The sequence below is a fragment of the Salmo salar genome, chromosome 08 (assembly GCF_965601325.2).
Source record: "Salmo salar chromosome 08, fSalSal1, whole genome shotgun sequence".
Lineage (NCBI taxonomy): Eukaryota > Metazoa > Chordata > Actinopteri > Salmoniformes > Salmonidae > Salmo > Salmo salar.
Genome location: NC_138298.1, coordinates 28,041,466 through 28,059,539, shown reverse-complemented (window position 1 = coordinate 28,059,539; position 18,074 = coordinate 28,041,466). Strand labels below are relative to the sequence as shown.

The 18,074-nt window shown below is 41.2% G+C and overlaps 2 protein-coding genes across 2 annotated transcripts; one reads left to right on the top strand and one right to left on the bottom strand.

Annotated features, from left to right (window-relative positions):
* Positions 1-3,804: 3,804 nt before the first annotated feature.
* LOC106610418 (GTPase IMAP family member 9) lies at positions 3,805-6,317 on the bottom strand. The gene is made up of 3 exons (XM_014209785.3): positions 6,193-6,317; positions 5,306-5,356; positions 3,805-5,187 (listed from the first exon to the last, which is right to left on the bottom strand). The coding sequence occupies exons 1-3, from the start codon at positions 6,221-6,223 to the stop codon at positions 4,286-4,288; spliced, it is 984 nt and encodes a 327-aa protein (XP_014065260.2). The 5' UTR covers positions 6,224-6,317; the 3' UTR covers positions 3,805-4,285.
* Positions 6,318-6,826: 509 nt separating this feature from the next.
* Positions 6,827-10,074, top strand: LOC106610419 (GTPase IMAP family member 8). The gene is made up of 4 exons (XM_014209786.3): positions 6,827-7,234; positions 7,818-7,886; positions 8,127-8,738; positions 8,964-10,074. Exons 2-4 carry the CDS (start codon positions 7,865-7,867, stop codon positions 9,866-9,868), a joined length of 1,539 nt encoding a protein of 512 aa, XP_014065261.3. The 5' UTR covers positions 6,827-7,234; positions 7,818-7,864; the 3' UTR covers positions 9,869-10,074.
* The last annotated feature ends 8,000 nt before the right edge of the window (positions 10,075-18,074 follow it).

Here is an 18,074-nt window from a genome sequence, read left to right as displayed (position 1 = left end):
GCCATTGTCATGAATGTTCTCAAGTCGCCCTCTACCAGCGGCACCATAGTGGTGCCCTAAAGGGTCATAAACCCATCCATTCTGGACGGAGGCTAACTACTGTGTGTAGAAAGAGTGTAGAAAGTGAGTGAACAAACCAGTGACACACTGCAATTATCAAATAAAATGTTCAACAGCTGCCATTACCAGATCTCAAGTGACAAATTAATAGCCAGCTTCTTTTTCCCATTCAGCTTCTCATTTTAAAGTCCCAAACTCCACCACTGTCCAACACCTCCACACACACACACACACACACACACACACACACACACACACACACACACACACACACACACACACACACACACACACACACACACACACACACACACACACACACACACACACACACACACACACACACACACACTTTCTGCTTTCTATATATAACTATGTATGACTTACACATGTATGAATAACTTTTTAACCATGTGGCTTGTGACCATGTGACTTGTAAATATTTAATTGTCTATTAGATTGTGTTTACTGATGTCCACAAGACTAACTCACCTCTAAATATATTTTAATCAGGCAGTACAGCTCACAGACACAATAATACAAAAATATGTCCCGTTGGTTTTACTTTGAACAATAAAGAAGCTTTTAACTTCCATTGTCCTCCAAGACCTGCTGAATCTCCTCTACTTCAGTTTGCTCCTTAAATAATTCACCTTGGTTGGAGAGAGAGGTAGCAGCAATGATCCCTTCCCTTCAGACACACCATCTACACAGAACAAATGCAAGGAGACTATCAATATCATGGCCACTAGAGGGCAATCGACAACAGCTAATCTAGTTTTAAAAACTGAGAGGGAAGTATTGAAGAACTGATAGAGAATCCGAGAGTGAAAGTTGGCCTTGCCTTTCTTATCAACCTGGAAAAGGGCCTAAATACATTTGAACTGGAACACTTCAGGGCAGCCAAGCTCTTCAGCCAAGCCAGAGAACACCAGACATTAATTCATATCGTGTCTCACAATTTACAGGATACAATCCTTCGAAATGTATTTTATTCATCAATACTTGAACATAAATATAGATGTGGTTATTATCACATGTTTGACAGTGCAGAATTTTATATTTCCCAGAGTAAAAGTGAAAGTGAAAAGTTTATTTCTGCTTGTCAGTCTAAAAAGCTATATTCTACTATAATATTACTTTACAGTTGCAGTCACAGGTCCCATTGCTGCCTCAGAAGCATGATGAATGGAGATGTACTATTTAACCATTACTATTAATGTCATAGTTATTTCATCACACAGAAAATACCTACCTATTTCTTTGTTTTCATTGCCAATCCCGAAATAAAAAAAGCTAAGAACTCTCTCTTTAACTGCTTGTTTTCTGTGCTATAGTCTAACTAGTAAAGGGCATAGGGAGATGGAGATATAAGGTATACAAAGGGAACATTGGACAATATAATGTATTTTGCTGGATAGAACATCACTGTACTATCTACAATGAAGTCTTGGAAAAAGACATCTATATAGTCCTCTTACTGTAGAGACAAGTCAGGAGATATGAGAGATGGATTGTGGTTACCACAAGGCACATTCACAGGAAGACTGCAGATGTAAATTAGATGTTAGCCAAATCTGTTGCAATGTATCACTTCTCACATCTGAGACATGTGTTTTGTCGTACATTGTCCCTGTTCAAATAAACGTAATAAATGAAAATAAATATATTCTACTGTTATTGTAGCCTACATTAAGAACGACACTTGGGTGGTTGATGAACAAATATTTAGCTGTTTTTGTTATTATTATTTTTTTGATCACTGGAAAATGTTGTTGTATTGAGTTACATTTTATCAGGAATAACAGACACCTGGAAAAGATGGGAGGCACTCACAAATAAAGTATTACTTAGATGTATTATTAACACTCACAAAGGACACATTTCAGCCATCAAGCATTTGTCAAGTAAATTTCCCTAAGGAACATACTGTAATGAATGACTTCATCCATGTGATAATTCTGTATTGTGTTGTTCTTATGACCTCACAGAACCATAGTTCTCATAATAGAAAGAAAGCTTCATTATCTACTATGCACCACAGTCAACTTATTCCCTCGTTGTATAAACATAGAAACTTGATACATTATGGACACTTTTGAGTCAACACAAAAGTGACGAGAGGGCAGGAAGTTCTAATGCAAAGACACATTTTCTATGAAGTCATGTGACTTAGGCTGCTAAATCACACTCAAAGAGATAGCAGCTTAACAGGAAGGATAGACCTAAAGGAGAAAGAACATTGTTGCATGGTGAATGCTATGACCATACTTGTATTATGAGTTTAAAAAATCAAGTTGTATCTAGAGGGCAGGGAGTTATAATGCAAAGACACATTTTAGATGAAATCATGTGACTTTTCCACTACCAGGGCTGGTTTCTACAAGAGGAGGGGATATGGTGTATAAACAGTAATTTCCTCTTCTAGTCTCTGTGCTTTGAGTCGTAGTCTTTCTCCTCCCCCTAACTGTATCAATTGTGGGCGTCTTAATGGTGACAGGGGCAGGAAGTTGTTCCCCTGCTCAGACGATGCATGGCTCAACTAAGGTTGAGTGCCACTTTATCGACTCTGCAGTAGCTGACCTCTGACCTCACCTACTACGAAAATGACCTCAATAAGAGCATTTTTACTTTAGCATTTGGCAGTTACATGCAACAAAACATTATTTATACAAATAAATCTATAAATATGGTTTTTGAACACTAACATTTGTTTATAAGATTGATAGATGTACTTTAGTTTACAGTCGATGTTGGCCATTAGCCAATCTGCATTTCTCAACGAGTTCAAAGCACGTGAATGTATCCAACTGGTAATTCATTACCACCTTCCCACGTGGCTATGAATGCAGAATTAGGTTGCTTTCCCCTGCTCAGATTTTGCATGCATCATAAATTACAGTCAATTCAGAAAATCAACCAAATTCCTATTTAGTAATTCTCCTAATTGAAAGGCATAGTTTAAAAATTGATTTCAGTGTACTTCCTGAATTGACTGAAATGGAAATGGGATTGATCCCAACCCTGACTGATAGAGAATAAGAGAGTGAAAGTTGGCCTTGCCTTTCCTATTAACCTGGGAAAGGGGCCTGAATACATTTTAACTGGACCACTTTAAGGCAGCTCTTCAGCCATGCTAGAGAACACCACACATTAACTGATTTATAGGATAGGATGTTCAGAAATGTCCTCTAGCATTACTACTAACAGCATGAATATAAGTTGGATTTATTACCCTCAGTTATGACCATAAATATATGCTTGGGTATTGCACATTTGAGAGTCAATCATTTAATATTTACCTGAATTAGGTTTAGGTTTATTCCTGCCTGTCAGGCTAAATTAGCTAGCAATATACACCTCTCCTTTATAGTTGGTATAAGACAGCTACCATTATTCATCAGGAGAAGGCTGAACGATGAATGACTAAGCATAAATAGTTCATATTAAGTTATTTCATGGATATTTCATGGCACTGTAAAATAAATGGCCACTGAAAATACCACTTGACCACTTGTTTTGTTGAATCCATCAGGTACTGTCAAAGAAACATTATAAACTGGGTGGTTTGAGCCCTGAATACTGATTGGCTGACAGCTGTGGTATATCAGACCGTATACCACGGATATGACAAAACATTGGTTTTTACTGCTCATATTACGTTGGTAACCAGTGTATACTAGCAATAAGGCACCTCAGGGGTTTGTGGTACATGGCCAATATACCACAGCTAAGGGCTGTATCCAGGCACTCCGCGTTGCGTCCTGCTTGAGTACAGCCCTTAACCTGCTGTATTGGCCACCCCCCCGTGCCTTATTGCTTAAGTATACAATGGCTGCTAATTTTCATGGACATTGTATTGATGCTGTAAAAATATTGCTTTTGTGGTTTTGTAGCATTCTATAAAAATATATTCATCATAGAATATAATATGAGATTAATATGGCATTATGTAAGCAAGCATTATGCAAAAAGCTATCAACACAAGCATTATTTGTATCATTGTCTTTGTATGGCAGATATTACACTTTTTTAGAACTGTTATAGGTTAATATGCAACATAAGTGCTCAGATAATCATTTACAGTAAAATGGCTGTCCAAACCTAACATGGCTGCCCAAACCAAGGAGTGAGAGTTATGAAGTCAATCATTAACTTCATAATGACACCATGCCGACAGTCTCTGCCACTTCTCTGCTCTTTTACAACATGTTTGTGCAGATCATCAGTGTGTGGTACAACGTTCAGTAGATTTTCTAGCGAATTCAACAACAATATTTTTCTTGTCAAAGTCTTTTTCTGCCTTATCTCTGACTCTCTGTTTCTTCTTTTTTAGCAAGTCTTTGTCCTCTCTTATCCGTTTCACTTGTCCCTGCAGGTCATCTATCTCTTTCTGTTTTTCTTGTATAGCAGAGTCTTTCAGATCCAGTGCCTTCATTGCTCGCTCTAATTCTGACTCCAGGTCTTCCTTCTCTTTCAGCTCTTTTTCATACCCCTGTTTCAGTTCTTCCGCTCTGCTCTGGATGGCTCTCTCCACTTTTTGGTACATGTCATTGGTGTAACACCTCCCTTCATTGTCTTTCACCATGTCTGTTACTTTGTCCATCAGCTGCTTTACTTGCTCACGGTCGTCCAAGTTCTCATTGTTGAAGACGTGGTATCTTTTTCCACATGTCTCAATGAGCTGCTGCAGGCCTTCACCAGCCGCCTGGATAAAGTCCTCAATGCTTTTCTTCTTTTTTTCCAGTGTGTCTCCATGGGTGAAGAGAATCATGGTGTGTCTGACTGCTGCTTCGCCGAAGATGTTCCTGATCCTTGCAACAGCAGTGTGGTCTTCGTCTGTAAAACGACCAAGGGCAACAACAAGCAGGAAGACATGGGGTCCAGGGGAGGAGAGAGCGATGCACTCCACCAGTTGGGTCGTCACTGAAGACTCTGAGAGTTGAGTGTCAAACAGACCAGGGGTGTCAATGACTGTGATGCCCATCTCACTGCTCCTATCACATTGTTTGGTCACAGACTCTGCAGCGAAATCTACTATGAACTCAGTTCTCCCCAGGATGGTGTTTCCTGATGCACTCTTCCCTGCTCCAGTCTTCCCCACCAGAACAACCCTCAGCTCGGAAACTACAAATCAAACAAACATCATTTTAGTTCAAGCCCATCAAATCCACCTTATTGTTTTACTGTATGTGTGTGTGTTAATTAACACCTATATTTTTTTAGCAAACTAGGCCTAACTTACATTCTAAAGGAGACATCATGCTGGCTCTTCTGTCTTTTCTGCTTGAGCTCACTGTAATATAATTAACAAGTATGCATCAACATATTGCTAAAGACATCACTAAGACAAATCACATTTCAGATAGGATTAATTGAAAATAAAAAAGTAAACAACACAAAACAACTGTCGGTGTATTTGGCCATATGCCCAGGTTGTTGCACAGTCAACCAGAGCAAGAGCTCATATTGCAGATGGATTTTAATATTTGAGATTTCCAATATGAATGCAGGCTATTATATGTTAAGAAAAATGTTTCTTAACGAATGATCAGTGAGTAAATTAAATGGGTAGATAAACACCTGGTAAGTAAAATTCTAATTTAGTAAGCGACTGTAGGCCTAAGTTATTTATTACCTTTGAAATAACATTATTTTTTAATTCTCGTTGGTTCCAAAATTATATGAAATCCAACAGATCAAAATAAACATCAATCAAATCAAATCACATGTATTGGCCACATGCGCCAAATACAACAGGTGTAGACTTTACCGTAAAATGCTTAGCTACGAGCCCATCCCAACAGTGTTAAAAAGTAAGACAAATATTTGCACACAGAAAAAGAGAGTAGCACATTAAAAACAATAACGAGCCTATATAAAGGAGTACCGAGTCAATGTGCAGGGGTACAAGGTAGTTGAGATGGACATATGTTTTGTAAAAAAAAATCATTATTATACACCAAAGTGAGTTACAGTAAATTTAAACACTGTATGGAGTTGAGTGACTTTTCAAAATGGCGTATTGTACTTTGAAAGTGTGGTGGGTAAATCACCCAAATGTACGCAATCCCCAACACCATTGTGAGAATAAACAATAACGCAAACCTTATGTCATCATTATGCACTTACGGTCATGTTTTTCACATTGTGAAGTCGCCATCGCAGTCGATGTTGCCTGAAATTCCGAAATGTATGAATGACTTTGTTGGATTAATCTTTAGTCACGTGCATAGTAACGCCTAGTACAGTTTGAGATGAGCATGAAAGCCACAATCTGTAATTCGTCTTCCAGGCGAACGGCAGCCCAACCACTTTTTTATGCTAGAGAGAGGGGTGGACCTGGAGAAATGCAACAATTCTTAAAACACATAAATATGCTGTAGATGCAAGGACTGGAAGTCCATGAAATCAACATGTATAGTTTAAAAAATATGTTTGGTTTACAAATACTTTTCGTACAAATAATGGCTTAAAACAACATTTTTTTGGTTATTCTGACTCAAGCTCATGAAGCAGTTATATTAAAGCTCATGAGACGAGTTCTATTTGTAAAGATCATTTGGTGTGTATCATTTATTGAAATTACCACTGAACAGCAGTTACTAATACAGATTGCCCCTTTAATATTGTGGTCGACCAAATTAAATTCACATAGCACATAGTTAAAGTAAATTATAGAACTGTTATTCGCATGAAAGCAAGACTGATAAACGGTGGATACGTTCTATTAGCGCTATTTCTATGCTTCCCGTCGTTTACATTTTTACTTTCGCTTTTTTACGAGTTTAAAACAACTGAAAATACAATTTAAGAAAATATATAGTTAACAGTTATTTAGATTGAGCAATTATTCTCTACACTATACATGTATTTTTATCACATAAACTGAAATAAGGCGAACATTATAGAATGTTAGCTACCAGGTAAAGGCAGAGCGAGTGTTACATATTGAACCTTGCAGTCCAGAGCTTCCATTTTTATCCAAAGGTTGCTGCGGGTATTTCTAGGTTGGCTTTCAGTGTACATTGACTGTAGGCTACATTGTACCATCAAACGATTGATACTGTTAATTCAGTGGCGTGATGATTGTACCAGATATGTCTTCATTGTAATCTACATGGATTAACATTTCCTGAGGACAAAATTGGCCAACTTCAACAACAGTTTCAAGGTAAAATCATGACCACGGGCTAACGTTATATGACAAAAATTTGGCAGAGTTTAAGGGCTAGCGTTACTAGTTAACGTTAGTGTTTCAACTGTAAGAAATGTTTTTCACAGTATTTTAAATATCCAATGAAGACATTTCGCTTATTTTTTGTTTAAATCGTCTTTCAAAGTACAGCAAGACCAACATTTGGTTTATAGGCCTACAATTGAGGATGAATCTACACGGTAGTGTACACTTTTGTCAACATTGTCTCATTGTAAGAGTCATTGTTGCGTTGGTAGAATACCTTAGAGAAGGGAGTAGACCATGCTTCTACAGCAGTTCACATGGTCTACCAATGACTTCACCAACTGAATGTTATATGAAATTCTATAGGCTTCCTTTTGAGAAATGCATATTAATCTCAGACACACAGAAGTAGCCTATGGATTAAAAGAGCTATGTATTTTACTTTCAATTATAGTATACATATGTACACAATATAACCATATATACACAATCAAGATTATATGAATATCTTTATATTGTTACGTTTTGACATATATTTATCCCATTTTTATTGCACCTACTTATTTTGTTGCAGACATATCTGTAACACACAGCATCCCTGGTTGTGTACAATGAGATGACATGGATCAATCTTCCTCTCATGGTAAGACAACAAGTCAAAATTATCAGACATTGAGGTATTTTGTTAGTTTAATAGTATATACAATTACATATTTTTTACTTTGGCAGTGTGATGCTTTATCACATGGACATCATCTTAACCATATGAGTTTTAATAAGCCATATTTATTTTGAAAAGGGTAAAATAAAAACTGCTGTCAGTTTATTTTAGCATATGTCTGAGCTGAGAATAAATCATATTTGTGTTTTTTTTCTGTTGAAGGTTGTCTTATGGAGATTGTGCTGGTGGGGAAAGTTGGATGTGGGAAGAGTGCTTCAGGAAACACCATCCTACGAAGGGAGGTGTTTGAATCATCATTTGGTTCCTCAGCTGTGACAAAGACTTGTAAGAGGGAGACAGGTCTGGTGTGTAGGAACCGAGTCACTGTAGTTGATACTCCAGGACTGGACTGTGCTGAGGTGTCTTCTGATGAACTTATCAGGTCCTTGTGGCTGAACACACATGGGAACATCAATGTCTTCCTGCTGGTGATCCAGCTGGGCAGGTTCACAGAGGAGCAGAGAGCAGCAGTACAAAAGATGGAAGACATGTTTGGCGAGAGGGCAAGGGAGTTCACAATGATTCTCTTCACATATGGAGATCACTTGAAAAGGACACCGATAGAGGACTTTCTCCGAAAAGCAGGTGTCCCACTGAGGCAAGTTGTAGAGAAGTATGATCACAGATACCATGTGTTCAACAATGAATCTGGCTCTCCAAGCCAGGTGACAGAACTGTTTCGAATGATGAGCAGAATGCAGACTGTGATACAAGACAAAGTGTACCACATTGATTACTGCATGAAGAAATCCTTGAGAAGAAGAATGTGGTTTGGTAAGTTTGTCCAGTTTCTGCGTATTTAATTTAACTTAAGCTTATTGCTTAACATTAATTTAAAAGGATGATTGTATCCAATAGTATTTCATAATGACTGTATATCAATGTATTTCATAGTGACTTTCAGCTACAATTTAAACAATGGCTAGCTATACCTTTTTGCACTGAACAAAATATGTACTACATTTGACCTCTAAAAAAGTAATCTTGGTCATCCCACAGGACAGAGACCAATGGAGGAGCTGAGGATTGTTCTGGTTGGTAAGACTGGAGCAGGGAAGAGTGCATCAGGAAGCACCATCCTGGGGAGAAAAGCTTTTAAATCAAAGTTTTCTGCTGTTTCTCTGACATCAAACTGTGAAAAGGCCAGAGGAAAGGTGGATGGGCAAAATGTGGCTGTTATCGACACCCCAGGTTTGTTTGATACTACATTGTCCAATGACGAGGCACTGAGAAAGATCGCTCTTTGCATCTCTCTGTCTGCTCCTGGTCCCCATGTTTTCCTGGTTGTGATCAAGCTGGGAAGATTCACTAAAGAGGAGCAGGAAACGGTGGCAATCATTCAGAAACTCTTTGGGGAGGAGGCTTCAAAATACACCATGGTTCTCGTCACACGTGGAGGTGAGGTTGAAGGAAGAACAATCAATGCTTTTTTACATGAGAGTCCAGATCTTCTGAGATTGGTTACCAAATGCCATAGGCAGTATCATGTCTTCAACAACAAAGTCCAGAATCCCTCTCAGGTCACTGAGCTGCTTGAGAAGATACACAAGATGGTTGAGATGAATGGAGGAAGCCACTACACCAATGAGATGTTCCAGGAGGCAGAGAGAGAGATTGAAGAGGAGAAGAACAGGATCCTGAGAGAGAATGAAGAGCAGAGACGCAGAGAGATGGAGGAACTGAAGGCAAAGTTTGAAGGAGAGTGTCTAAGAGAAGAAGAAGAAAAGCTGAGGAGAAAACAGGAAAGAGAAGCTAGAAAGAATGCTGAGAATACAAACCGCTTAAGGGCAGGTGCCTTAATCGGAACGACTGTGGGAGTAGTTGGAGGCCCATTTGGTATGGCAGTTGGTGCGGCATTTGGAACTTCAGTGGGAGCTGTAGTAAATGCATGCAGTTCTCAATGAGAGTCCATAACTACAAGATGTTTGACTTCATTACTGTACCTTCATAAGATCAATCTGGTTTCTGTTCTGTATTCATTATGTCTATAACTAAACCCATCCTGGTTTCTGTTCTGTATTCATTATGTCTATAACTATACCCAGCCTCTTTTCAAACTGTATTGTTGCTCATTATTGTTTAAAATAATTAAAATAACAGGAGGGACCAATCATGCAACAGGAGCCGTGATTGGAGGAACAGCTGCAATGTCTCGTCACTTCTATTCTGGGGATGAGTCACAGCAGCTTAATTGAATTGAGTTGGAATTGTATTGTTTGGCATTGTATTGCATACAGCTTGTACTATTGTCATTCTTATGTTGTAGTCTTTAACTGTGGACCCATTGCCTTCTGTAGATATACACTGTAAAAAACATTAAGAACACCTTCCTAATATCGAGTTGCCGCCCCCCCCCCCCCCTCCCCTCAGGACAGCCTCAATTCATTTGGACATGGACTCTACAAAGTGTTGAAGCGTCCCACAGAGATGCTGACCCATGTTTGACTCCAATGCTTCCCACAGTTGTGTCAAGTTGGCTGGATGTCCTTTGGGTGGTGAACCATTCTTGATACACACAGGAAATTGTTGAGCGTGAAAAACCCAGCAGCGTTGCAGTTCTTGACACACTCAAACCATTGCGCCTGGCACCTACCACCATACCCTGTTCAAAGGCACTTAAATATTGTGTCTTGGCTATTCACCCTCTGAATGGCACACATACACAATCCATGTCTCAATTGTCTCAAGGCTTAAAAATCCTTCTTTAACCTGTCTCCTGCCCTTCATCCACACTGATTGAAATGGATTTAATAAGTGACATCAAAAAGGGATCATATCTTTCGCCTTGTCAATCTATGTCATGGAAAGAGCAGGTATTCATAATGTTTTGAACACTCAGTGTATATTCTATAGATATACAATTTAACCTGGATCTGCTTCGCCCGATGTATGGGAGGAAATGCATGACTAAATGCAGAGATATTCAATGTTTTTATATATATTCAATGAGGACATTCTTATCATGAAACAGTTTATAAAGCTAGTAACTATGCTAATCAGAAGTGTCTTGCATGAGGAAGGATAGCCTCGTGAGACACACTGATCTAGTATTGAAACATACTTACAGTATGTACGTATATATAAGCTCTCAAGGTCAGTGTGGCTAGCAGGGCTAGTGGAAAGGTTCTGGTAAAAACAACATTATTTCAGGATATCTTTTATGCAATGATGTGAATTAATGTCATAACCTGTATGTAGGTGGCAGGGAAGTCAGGCGCAGGAGAAACCAAAGTGGTTAAAAAATGTATTATTTATTAAAGAAAACTAACTCCAAAACCAACGTACTCAATAATCCGGGTAAACAATAACCCGTCGCACACCGATACATAATCAACACGTACATAACATAACAAACAATCACCGACAAGATTATGAGGGGAAACAGAGGGTTACATACACAACATGTAATTACTGGGATAAGAAACAGGTGTGTAAGGAGACCAGACAAAACCAATGGAAAATGAAAAACTGATCAATGGTGGCTAGAAGACCGGTGACGTCGAACGCCGAGCACCACCCGAACAAGGAGGGGCATCGACTTCGGCAGAAGTCGTGACAATTAAATATGTTTTATGACATCATCAATATGGACTGGAACAGTGGAATTCTTTGAAGAGATGCATACAGTTGTCCAGAGTCTGTAAATAATGCGGTTTAAACTGTGAAGTAATAAAGAGACTCAGCACAGTTGAGTAAGACCGGCTACATCCCAATACTCTGGTTTATCTTTCATCCTACAGATCACTAGCTAGATTAACTGATTACACACGTTAATATCTATAGCCATATAGTCATAAACCTTTTTAAGTTCCCTCATATCAGTTGATATATAAATAGGGCCGGGACCTTTTACTGACCAAGTGACCTGACAAGGAAAACCTTCAGGTTATAACTAGGGCCTGGAGTTTTCTGTGGTCTGGTCATGTACAGCTTCTCCTAGAAAGAAAGGGTATGAGGAAAGGAAGCTATTGAAGAGTATTGAGACTGTGAGCCACAATGGCCTGGTCTGTCTGGGGCCTCCTGGCCAGCAGAGGGAGACAAACACACCTTCAACTCTGGAGCTGACACAAAATGGCATCCTAATCCCTATTTAGTGCACTACTTTTGAAAAGGGCCCACGAAGCTTTGGTCAAAATGTGTGTGCTATATAAGGAATAGGGTGCCATTTCAGACATACCCAGTCAGACACAACAGACAAGGAACCAGCAGCCCTATGAAATCAAGAGTGCAGCGATTATCATCAACAGTGTAAAAAAAAAACATACAGTAAAGACTATGTACACCTCACTCACTTAATTTAAAATTATTACACTCATTTCTCTAATCTCACACACACAGGTACGGGGAAATGACCAGCGAACCATTAACATTTCACAACAGACATCAGGGGATAAACTATAGTCATTCAGTCACACACATACTCTCACCATCTCTCACTTCTCACTCTCTCACACTCTCTCTCTCTCTCACACAGAACTTTGAGAGTTATTACCTGTACAATAAATAAGAAGAATTGCTTTTCATGATGTTTCAAAATTACACGAGCTGTTAAAGCGCTGTCACGACTTCCGCCGAAGTCGGTTCCTCTCCTTGTTCGGGCGGTGTTCGGCGGTCGACGTCACCGGTCTTCTAGCCATTGCCGGTCCACCTTTCATTTTCCATTTGTTTTGTCTTGTTTTCCCACACACCTGGTTTACATTTCCCTCATAACTTGTTGTGTATTAAACCCTCTGTTCCCCCCATGTCTGTATGTGAAATTGTTCATTGTCAAAGTTGGCACGCTTCCGGCTGGTTTGCCCCGGGTGTTGTTTTATTTACCCGTGCTTTGTGGCAGCCGGTACTTTGTACTTGGTTTTTTTGTACTTTGTGCTGCCTCACTTGTTCGTTGGGCATTTGTTTTGTGACGTGGTTGCGTTCTGTGCAAATTATCGCCTAAGTAAAGTGCTTTGTCCACTCATCTCTGCTCTCCTGCGCCTGACTTCCATGCACCAGCTACACTCACCTTTTGACAAGCGCAGACACACTGAAAGGATGCCTGGATCATAGAGGGTTATGGGAAGAAAACTTTGAGGTTTGAGGAAAGAAGAAGCACCTGTTTGAATTCAATACAGATCTCCAGCACCACCCAGACCAGTGAAGAATCATTAGTAGGAATCAAATAGAAAGATTCAGAGTGTAGAAAGTGAGTGAACAAACCAGGCTCCAGGTCAACAACCAATATATTAGATCTCACATTAATAACCAACTTCTGGTTTCCCATTCTGTTACTTCCCATACCCCCCCCCCCCCCCCCCCCCCCCCCCCCGACACACACACACTGTAGAATAAAATAACTTATTAATTCACACAAAGACAAGCTGCTCATCGACTTCAAGTAGTAGTAATCATCATCTTCTTCATCATGATCATCATCACCAGCTCCCCAGTTCCTAATAGTAATAATAAATAGTAAAAGCATCACTGAACAGTACCAGTCAAAGTCTCAGTAATGTCACTGGTGGTGTTGTTGTTGGTCAGTCAGCCCACTAGGGGGAGCCCTCCCTAAGACTGTGCCTCCGGTAGGGGCAGTCCAGGCACGCAAGGCATGGTTGGAGGAGCGAGACCGTTCGCCCCGCAAAAAAGCAGTCCCTTGATTGATGTAGCAGCTGAAGCGTCACCAACGCCGCCCCCGTTGAGGTTCCGGTCGTGTCGTCGGGGCAGAACGTGACGAGGAGTCGGCATGCCCTTCACGCACATGGACGGAAAACTCAGACCAATCAGATAGCAGCCCGGATAGGAAATTACCTCATTTTGCTCAGGGGCGGGGCCAGCAGGGGGGCCCGGGAGGATTGCGGCAGCCGCTAGTCCTCCAGCCAATCGGACGGCTGACGACCACGATCGCCGAGATGTTGTTGTTGTCCAGACGAGGGAGAGGAGGGAGGGAGGGGCATTGGAGACTGGGTGGCCCCAGCCATTAGGCTGCAGAAACAGGAAGGAAGAGGACGAGGCTGGGTGTAGTAGACGTCTCCCTGGTGAAGGAACAGCGCCCTCTAGTGTGTCAGGAGACCTGCTGCAGTCCATAGACTCCCCCAGAGAAAAACCTTCCTCTTCCAGAGGACCCAGAGACACCATGTCCAGGTCCAGAAGCAGCCCTGAATCATCTGACACGTCCTCCATTATCCCTCCCTTCATCCTCCACTTCCTCTACCCCCTCCTCTTTCTGCAGGTTGGGGTCCCAGAGGAGGGCGAGCGTTCGCCCCAGCTCGGGGGTGCAGGGGAGGGGCTGGCAGCTTCCGGAGGAGCCCGCGGAGGAAGAGGTTTCCCCTGAGGGGGGAGGTCAGGGAGATGACAGACTTGGGGAACTCCGTCGTCGGTAGGGGCTGTTGTGGACGGTGGCGGATTCTGAGGAGCGATAATCACCCAGATGGATGACCATCTTCCTCTCCTCTCCATCCCCTCCATTAAGACTACTATCTCAGAGAACGAGGGATGCATCTTTACATTTATCTGAGGTAGAGGGAGAAACAGAGTGAGGGAGAGCAGGAAGAGGGTAAACAGTGCTTACTTTTTGGAATGTATAATTGGTTTTAGCTTGTCAATCTACGCAGTTACAGTAAGTATGAACACAGTCATGGATGCATGCAATTATGTCTGTCTGTCTGTCTGTCTGTCTGTCCGTCTGTCTTATTGTATCTTACATTGCAGCAGAGGACTGCAAGGTTGAGGAATGGTGTGGGACAGTCACTGACCAGGTTCTCAAAGGCATCCACGTCTAGTCCAAGGTCCTGTAGAGGACTAGCTGTCAATCAGTTTGTCTGACTAGGTTTAAAAAACATACATGTTGTAGTTCTCCATATTATGAAGACACAGAAAATGTTGCCCTTTAAAATCGAACATCACCCTTTCATCATCATGTTTTATTTTAAAATATGGTATTGTTAATTAACCAGAAATGTAAACCACACATTCTCCCATAACCAGAATAGATACTGTATAAAGACAGGACAATGTACCAGATATAACTTGGCCTCAAACAGAAGACATGCATGAGTTCAATCAAAGTGAAGAATATGAATGTGACCACCATATCCCTCTTGAAGGCTACATATAGTAGACTATACAGGTTACATAAAGTAGACTATACAGGTTATTTACCAGCTTTACTGCTGATGTTCAGGTTTTGGAGGGTAGATGAGTAGATCTATCAGCTGTGTTAGACAGTAGGTCACTACCTTCCTCTGTGTTGCTTTATACTGTAAGGCTATGATATCTGTCACAAACGCCACACCAGAGACATCCTTATGTATTCTCTTGGCAGTTATCCACGTTGTAAAATCAGTGTCCTTGGTAACACAAAGCAGAATGAAAAAAAAACGACAGAATAGTCATTAGCGGCTCGAATGAATGAATGAATGTGTTGAGTAAGTTGTTTTGTTTGTCAGCTGAATGCACCTTTAAGTTCATTGATCCGTGGATATGTGAGTATGAATTGACTTTGTACTGAGTTTCTTCTGTGCTGCTTAGGCAGACTAAGGATACGGGCAGGGCCGCAACCTGAAAACAATAGCTGTGTTTACAATCGTAATACATCTTCATGGACTAGTTAGGCTTTTTCCTGTTTCCGGTCACAACTTGCAGACTTGTTTACGCTGCTTTGCGTTTTTGTTGCCGATCTTACTTTGATACCTGACGGTTTTTTACTTTTTCATTACCGTATATTTTTACTTTTTCCCTCACTCAACTTTTTTCATTCAACTTTTTCACCCCGGAGGTTTTATCTGGACATGGTTCGTCAGGACTTCAAACAGCCGAAGCTAAGTAACATTAACATGATGCCTTCTAATTGCAGTCGTTGTACTTATAATATACAGGAGAACGATCGCCTTACGGCAAGGATAGCTGTGCTGCAAGCCCAGCTTCAGACGCGATCGTTAGGCAAGGGTAATTTCAGTGTAGGAAAGGATGAAACAGCGTCTGTGCCACCAGTAAGTACAGATAGTAACGTTAGTATAAACCCCCTCGCACGGTCCCCGCAGCCGGACATCTTTCTCATGGCTTCTGGAGGGAAACGCTATAGGAATGCTCAACCGGTGTCGCTTATTCAGCCGACAGAAACTTTCAACTTTCTCCCCATTAAGCGAGTCGGAGTCGGAGGCCGAGACTTCTCTGGTCTCTACTCCTCCCGTTGTGGGGTCTGAGACGCCGACGGCTCCCACCATTAGCTCTGACAAATTGAAAACCCTAGTCATTGGCGACTCCATTACCCGCAGTATTAGACTTAAAACTAATCATCCAGCGATCATACACTGTTTACCAGGGGGCAGGGCTACCGACGTTAAGGCTAATCTAAAGACGGTGCTGGCTAAAGCTAAAACTGGCGAGTGTAGAGAGTATAGAGATATTGTTATCCACGTCGGCACCAACGATGTTAGGATGAAACAGTCAGAGGTCACCAAGCGCAACATAGCTTCAGCGTGTAAATCAGCTAGAAAGATGTGTCGGCATCGATTAATTGTCTCTGGCCCCCTCCCAGTTAGGGGGAGTGATGAGCTCTACAGCAGAGTCTCACAACTCAATCGCTGGTTGAAAACTGTTTTCTGCCCCTCCCAAAAGATAGAATTTGTAGATAATTGGCCCTCTTTCTGGGACTCACCCACAAACAGGACCAAGCCTGGCCTGTTGAGGAGTGACGGACTCCATCCTAGCTGGAGGGGTGCTCTCATCTTATCTACGAACATAGACAGGGCTCTAACTCCTCTAGCTCCACAATGAAATAGGGTGCAGGCCAGGCAGCAGGCTGTTAGCCAGCCTGCCAGCTTAGTGGAGTCTGCCACTAGCACAGTCAGTGTAGTCAGCTCAGCTTTCCCCATTGAGACCGTGTCTGTGCCTCGATCTAGGTTGGGCAAAATTAAAAATGGCGGTGTTCGCTTTAGCAATCTCACTAGTATAAAGACCTCCTCCATTCCTGCCATTATTGAAAGAGATTGTGATACCTCACATCTCAAAATTGGGTTACTTAATGTTAGATCCCTCACTTCCAAGGCAGTTATAGTCAATGAACTAATCACTGATAATAATCTTGATGTGATTGGCCTGACTGAAACATGGCTTAAGCCTGATGAATTTACTGTGTTAAATGAGGCCTCACCCCCAGGTTACATTAGTGACCATACCCCCCGTGCATCCGGCAAAGGCGGAGGTGTTGCTAACATTTACGATAGCAAATTTCAATTTACAAAAAAAAAATAAACAACAAGCTTCTAGTCATGAAATCTATGCAGCCTACTCACTCACTTTTTATAGCTACTGTTTATAGGCCTCCTGGGCCATATGCAGTGTTCCTCACTGAGTTCCCTGAATTCCTATCGGATCTTGTAGTCATAGCAGATAATATTCTAATTTTTGGTGACTTTAACATTCACATGGAAAAGTCCACAGACCCACTCCAAAAGGCTTTCGGAGCCATCATCGACTCAGTGGGTTTTGTCCAACATGTCTCTGGACCTACTCACTGCCACAGTCATACTCTGGACCTAGTTTTGTCCCATGGAATAAATGTTGTGGATCTAAATGTTTTTCCTCATAATCCTGGACTATCGGACCACCATTTTATTACGTTTGCAATTGCAACAAATAATCTGCTCAGACCCCAACCAAGGAGCATTAAAAGTCGTGCTATAAATTCTCAGACAACCCAAAGATTCCTTGATGCCCTTCCAGACTGCCTCTGCCTACCCAAGGACGTCAGAGGACAAAAATCAGTTAACCACCTAACCGAGGAACTCAATTTAACCTTGCGCAATACCCTAGATGCAGTTGCACCCCTAAAAACTAAAAACATCTGTCATAAGAAACTAGCTCCCTGGTATACAGAAAATACACGAGCTCTGAAGCAAGCTTCCAGAAAATTGGAACGGAAATGGCGCCACACCAAACTGGAAGTCTTCCGACTAGCTTGGAAAGACAGTACCGTGCAGTATCGAAGAGCCCTTACTGCTGCTCGATCATCCTATTTTTCCAACTTAATTGAGGAAAATAAGAACAATCCGAAATTTCTTTTTGATACTGTCGCAAAGCTAACTAAAGAGCAGCCTTCGCAAATGGAGGATGGCTTTCACTTCAGCAGTAATA

Excerpts from the sequence above, each read along its gene's own strand:
- LOC106610418 (XM_014209785.3), bottom strand. The coding sequence starts at position 6,223 with ATGGCGACTTCACAATGTGAAAAACATGACC. Across the intron at positions 5,357-6,192 it reads ACAATGTGAAAAACATGACC|TGAGCTCAAGCAGAAAAGAC; the intron begins GTAAGTGCATAA and ends ATTATATTACAG. Across the intron at positions 5,188-5,305 it reads CATGATGTCTCCTTTAGAAT|TTTCCGAGCTGAGGGTTGTT; the intron begins GTAAGTTAGGCC and ends TTTGATTTGTAG.
- LOC106610419 (XM_014209786.3), top strand. The coding sequence starts at position 7,865 with ATGGATCAATCTTCCTCTCATG. Across the intron at positions 7,887-8,126 it reads GGATCAATCTTCCTCTCATG|GTTGTCTTATGGAGATTGTG; the intron begins GTAAGACAACAA and ends TTTCTGTTGAAG. Across the intron at positions 8,739-8,963 it reads GAGAAGAAGAATGTGGTTTG|GACAGAGACCAATGGAGGAG; the intron begins GTAAGTTTGTCC and ends GTCATCCCACAG.